The sequence below is a fragment of the Perca flavescens genome, chromosome 21, assembly GCF_004354835.1.
Source record: "Perca flavescens isolate YP-PL-M2 chromosome 21, PFLA_1.0, whole genome shotgun sequence".
Lineage (NCBI taxonomy): Eukaryota > Metazoa > Chordata > Actinopteri > Perciformes > Percidae > Perca > Perca flavescens.
The window spans coordinates 24,542,553-24,548,552 of NC_041351.1; the positions used below are offsets into that span (position 1 = coordinate 24,542,553).

At 41.4% G+C, this 6,000-nt stretch overlaps 1 protein-coding gene across 4 annotated transcripts in view; it reads left to right on the forward strand.

The window, feature by feature from the left end:
• The window catches only part of wu:fj29h11 (uncharacterized), a 53,780-nt gene extending 48,480 nt beyond the window's left edge, over nucleotides 1-5,300 (forward strand). For all 4 annotated transcript variants that reach the window (XM_028567165.1, XM_028567166.1, XM_028567168.1 and 1 more), the window contains 6 exons: nucleotides 600-714; nucleotides 2,935-3,066; nucleotides 3,162-3,419; nucleotides 3,987-4,128; nucleotides 4,261-4,417; nucleotides 4,499-5,300. In XM_028567165.1, the coding sequence (XP_028422966.1) occupies nucleotides 600-714; nucleotides 2,935-3,066; nucleotides 3,162-3,419; nucleotides 3,987-4,128; nucleotides 4,261-4,417; nucleotides 4,499-4,912 (1,218 nt within the window). In that variant the 3' untranslated portion in view covers nucleotides 4,913-5,300. The remainder of the gene's footprint in view (nucleotides 1-599; nucleotides 715-2,934; nucleotides 3,067-3,161; nucleotides 3,420-3,986; nucleotides 4,129-4,260; nucleotides 4,418-4,498) is intronic.
• The last annotated feature ends 700 nt before the right edge of the window (nucleotides 5,301-6,000 follow it).

A 6,000-nucleotide genomic window follows, 5' to 3' on the forward strand; every position in this document is an offset into this window, starting at 1 on the left:
ACGGTAATAGAGCTTTTGTTTCATTTTTTGCCGCTCCAGTCACAAAGACTGAGAGAGGAAATGAAACAAAGTTGAAGTTATTTTAAACAACCTAAAAGATTCGGGGCTTTTGACAAAACATTCGGGGCTTAAGGCCAATTAGCCACCCCCCTGCTCCGCCGATGTTAGGTGCTATGTCTGGATTTGACAAAGTAAATAAAATTTGATAAAATATTTGACTGAAAAGCACATCCATTTAATACACAGGAGTCCAATGCAGACAGGAGAGGCTAATACAGATCTGCTTCTCTAGATTCAAGGTTGGGAACATCGGCCCTTACTCTAGCATTAGAATCTGAAAAGAGAAACCCAAAATCTACTCTGGCTTCAGAAGTTCTTTTTGTAAATCCTGACTAGCATGTCAATCCTCAGTTTCTGTATGTAGTACTTAAATTCATTATCAAAATGTGATGTTTTAAAGACTCAATAGTAAAAGTTTACTATTCTCGGAAGGCATTAAGAATGTCTTTAATATAATATTTAAAAAAAAGTTTTATCCTATATCAATCTTCGATATTGCATACTGTCACCACAGTCATTAACTCTGTTTGTGTGTGCAGGACCAAGGATCTCTAAAGAGATTCTTAGGCAAGGAGGACATCAGAGAGCTGCCCAGTCAGGAGGAGCTGTGGGAGGTCCCAGAGCCCCCCAAACCAGAGATTAACCTAGAGAGAGGTAAGGAGGGCACATACACAAAGTTCCTAGAAGTTAGCCATCGCTGCACTTACAGCAAGACGACGAAACTTTTGACAAAAGAATTAGAACTATTTTATTAAAAATAACAAGTTGAATTCTTAAGCCTTAAAAAACACTGTCAAAATACAGTGTCACACTAGTAGTCCACAATTGAGTGGTTTTAAGACAAAAGAAGAAGCTAAAACTGTGGCTCACTAGAAAACCTGTTATGAAAATGTCTTTCTTTTAAAATGACTTCAGCGAATCAAAAAAAATTAAGGAATATTGTGCTTGTACTGTAATTCACTGATTATCCTGCAATTACCACTTTTCTGCAATAGTTACATAGTCGTACCCACAAAACCAGTTAAAGGAAAGGTCAGGTGTTATTAGGGTTGGGTACCGAAACCCGTTGCTTATAAGGCATCTAAACAACCGGTACCTACCGGACGGAATAGCAGCACGACAACAGAAGCATCGCTGCTAGTTAATGTTACACTTGGCAGCAGGTAACGTTAGCCTACCGTTAGCTAGTAGCTGGATTAAACGCAGTTAAAATGCTGACAGCTAACGTTAAACTGTGTAAAGTGTGTCTGTATTTCACTGTCGAGGATTCCAACACCGGGACATAACCGTCTGTTGCTGCTGTGTTACAACACAGACGGTGCGAGTCTCATAGTTACTGTAAAATACCCTTTTCCCATTTGGTGGTTGTTTTTGTCGTTTAACAGCAATTTACTGGTGAAATAAGTTGTTACATTATTAATAATTCATTTAATTTTGACCATATAGCCTTTTTTTGGGCCATTTTGTGCTCTTATTTTTATTAACTTTTATTTGATTTTTTGATTTTTTTTAACCCTTGTGTGGTCCTTCGGGTCACCCAAGGGTTATGTACTTACATTTATTTTGTTGAGAATTGCTATCTAAACCCTGTCTCTTGTAAAGTAAGTAAGTAAAGTTTGTTTATAGAGCACATTTAAACACCGTTTAAGCTGACCAAAATGCTGTACAAACAAACTAAGGTGCTGTATTAACCCTCGTTAACACAAGGGTTAAGTATCGGTCCAGGCACCATTTAGGCACCGGCACCATTTTAAAAGTATCCTTTTAGCACCGGTATCGAGGAAAAGGAAAAAAAAAGATACCCAACCCTAGGCAATATTCTATATTTTTCCTCTTATTAACAAAAAAAACAGGTTTGTCCATCTCTCTACTTTGCGACCTCTGTACCCCGTCCGTTTGTTTCTTCTGAAGGCATGAATCTTCAATGCTCTCCATTGGTTGATGTATCGCAGTGGGAATTGAACGTGTGTGTGTGTGTGTTCATAATAATGAAGGAAAATCAACAATGGAGGAATAAGATTTATCAGACTTTGGACACACACAATACTTGTACAAACCATCTAAAAGACTACAGTGCCAAGCTGTCTTAGGAAAGTGTTGAATAAAAAAATGTAACTGTATTTGGGAATTGTTAAATATTCTTCAGTAGGAATCAGAAGCAGAAATGTCCATCAGTATTAATAATGAATAACTATCAGGCTGTTATTATTTTGATGGCGTTGCACCATCTTCATTAACATGTCCTTGACTGCTGTTAAAGTATAAACAATGTTAGGAAAATAGACTGGAAAATGCGCATCTGTAAATGTGTGAAAGAATCACAGTTTGATGCGGAGCATCAGCATGTAGCAGTGCTAGAACTGGAGCATGAGATGAATTCCAACAACACTGCTGTTTTCTCTCAGTCTGTGTTAGTGATATCTTACATCTGCAGTTTCTCCAATTCTCTCCGTGACACTTGCCCCGATTTCCATTATCATTGTATAACATTCAAAGTGTTTTTTCTCAGTCTCAGCCTTGCAGAAACCCGTTAACACTTTAAACGCACAGACACACATGCACATACATAGATAACTGGTGCGTTTCTCACATATGCTAATTCAAATTTGTTCACTGTTGCGTGTGGTGACATAAAAGAGCAGCTGTTGCCAGGGCTCAAAGAGCGTGAGGAGCAGATCCCTCACTGCAGCAAAGAGCACACACATACACTCACTTTGTCTCACACATACAGGGATTAATATGATCAAAAGACAATTTTCATTACAGATCTGTTATGGCATAGCAGCACTGAACCAGGAATCGTGCTTTGCAACTTGTATCCAATCTTTTCTTTTTCTGCTTTGGTTTTAACTCCTTGAAAATGTTGTATGTCAGTGCTATCAAGGAGTTACTCCTCCATCAGCTCCCCAGAGGAGCCTTCTCGCTCCGCTCAAGAGGATGGGGAACAGACGCTGGTTTGCTGGCCTCCTCGAGCATCTATGCTCAATACTGGAGTCAGTCGCACAGGTACATTGAGAAGAAAATGGTTGTTTCAGCATGGTAATTTCTTCACAACTGGGAAACTACATTGTTCATTTTCCACAACGTTTATGTACCAACAGGTCAGGCAGATGGCGGTGTGGTCGAAGCAGTCATGAAGATGTGGCCACCTCCAGCTGGGCCTAAGGACAGAGAACAAGAAAAGGACGCCGCTGCCAGAGGAAGCAGCCATGTCATCCCCCAAAGCCCCAGCAGCAGCAGCAGCTACGACGGAAACCAGCCACTCAGGAGCAGCAGCAGCAGCAGACCTACAGATCAGTCTGGCCTTCAGAGAGTCCCCAGCTCTCCAGGCCAACCTAACCCCTCACCACGGCCTCCAGGTTACACATTCAACACACTTCTGTCTTCTACTGCCCATGTTCATACTAGTTTAGAGTTACTTGGAAAATCCTGTAATTAGGGGGTCAAAGCAGCGCAGCTCACTGCTGGAGCCTTATTTTGTGCGTGGCATAGGTGGATGCAAAAGCATCCTATATTGTACTGCTTTCTGGACCTTTGCCTTTGTCACATGTCTGAGTGATAAACCCACAGAGAATTACCACCAACTATGCAGTTCATCTCAGCTATCGCTTTAGCCTCTTTTAGCTGATTGTATTGGTTTTCTGGCCCTCAAACTCATCAAAGTGGCCAAAAATATAAATTACTGCATGGAAAGGTGTTTTTGCTCCATACATTTTACATATTAGAAAGTTGGTCACCCAGCATATATCACAGAACTGGTTAATATAGAAATAATAGCTATTGCTTGTTACATTTTGTGGTTAGTAATATATGAAGATGAAAGAAGGATGCTATAATCACACTAAACAAATCTGCACGTAGTGGCTTAATTCATACAGAAAATCCTTTGTTAAATTCTTCTATATGGTCTTGTCTGTCACTGACAGAGTGCAGTCAACAGAGTGAGACTACAATGTCTGACAGAGCTGAGAATGGAGAGGGAAGCCTCACAGCCGTCGCACCAACACGGAGTCCTCCAGATGCACATCCTGCTGAGACAGCCCGCGAACAAGCCGCTCCAAACAGCCTGTAAGCTTCTTCTCCTCACCCAGAACAATCTGAAACATTTACTAATGTTGACTTTTACTGTTGCTCAATACATAATCCCAAATCCCACTACCTTCTTTTCTTCTCTAAACTGATGCTTTGTCTCTCTGTCAGCGTCATCCCTGAGGCTGTGGTGCTTCCCAGTATGTTTCAGGGGGCTGCGGAGACTGAGCGTCCTCCCCTGAGCCTGCACTTCCCTCTCTGGAACAAAGTCCAACCTCCACATGCCACTCTGGAGGACATGGAGCTCACCTGCCAGAGACCTACCACCGTCAGTACATTAGCCACATGTGATGGTTTCTCAGAGGTTGAGTGTTGGCAGGATTTTCTAAATTGTACTATGCTTGCGTAGGTGGTGTTCTCAGATGACCAGATGGATATGTCAGCGATCGGTGAGTGGGGGGAGCAGCTGGTCAACACTTTCCTGTGCCACTGGAGGGACGGTGGCGACCCCAGACGACCCACAGACATCCTGTGGTGCAACCAGAGCGGAGAGAGCGGCCAGCCCTACGACTTTAAGCTCACTTTTGGACCTGCAGGAGGGCCGACGGTGGTGTATGTGGAAGTGAAGTCAACTATAAAGAAAGAGAAGTCATTCATCCAACTCTCTGCCAACGAGCTGGACTTTGCACTGAAAGAGAAGGAGCGCTATCACATATTCCGAGTGTACAGCACAGGAGATGCCCAGAACGTCCGCCTGTGTCGCATTAAGAACCTTGCGCAGCATCTCCACACCAAAAACCTGGCACTTTATCTGTTTGTATAAGTCCTTTGTAAGTTTGTGGAGATTTTTGCACTGTAGTAACTCACACCACAATGACAGGCTTACATGTGTATTCTAAAAGCATCTCATGCCTTTTAAGTACATCCTAACTACACTGATTTTAGTTGTTTTTTAATGTGCCTATGATACTAGAGTTATTTTGCCTGCTAATGAGAAAAAAATGCACATTCCTTTTCCATTTTCATGTCGGAGGTAATTTTATAGCTACACACAGCTGTGTGTTTTCTGGTATTTGTACAATTGTATTGGTTTTTAGTGGTCAGTGGACAAACTGAATGTTTTTATTTTTTTATTCCCCCTACCTTAACCTTTTCTCTAGCATTCCTTTTGAATAAAATACTTTTTCTGTCAGCTGAATGACTGTGAATGAGTTTGACTCATGGTTTTTATTCATTAAATAAGCTTACAGACCATTCTAGGCATTATTAGTAATAAGGGATTTTGTCACCTTAACCTCACTGACTGATGAAGTGATAATAGATGAGGGTTAAGTTAAATAAAATGGAAGCAGAGCTGACTGGACAGTTCCACCACCGGCTCCCATCCCTGGTAATTACACTGTCACAGTAAACAAGCTGTACTTTTGATAGTGACACACATCTATATAATGCTCACATAGCAACTTGTCTTTAACCACTTGCAAGGCTCCATTGATACAATTATGACCCTTACAAGAAAAGTCCATCTGACGTCCTGTCCAGGTCAAGAACAATAGAAACTGACCAAATCTGAAATAAGGAAAAAATATACAGACTATGTGGAGTGGTAACAATGCAGAGAAAGTAATCCATAATCAAATTTCTTGCTTCTTATTTTTCTGGCCTCCAGTGGTAAGTGAACCACACTATTGGAGCCACAGTCTATGTACTTGCTGTAGAACGGTAATCCTTGCAAAACAGGACACTTATTACCCATGTGATGATGTTGGTGGAGAGATCAGAAAAAGCCTCTGGGGACAGCACCTCCCTATTTTCATCCTGTGATGCAACCTCTTGGTAACCAGAGGGCTGTTTTCTACAAAGAATCAGTCAAGGGTAATGCGCCACTGAGAGACAAAATAGTACTAAATA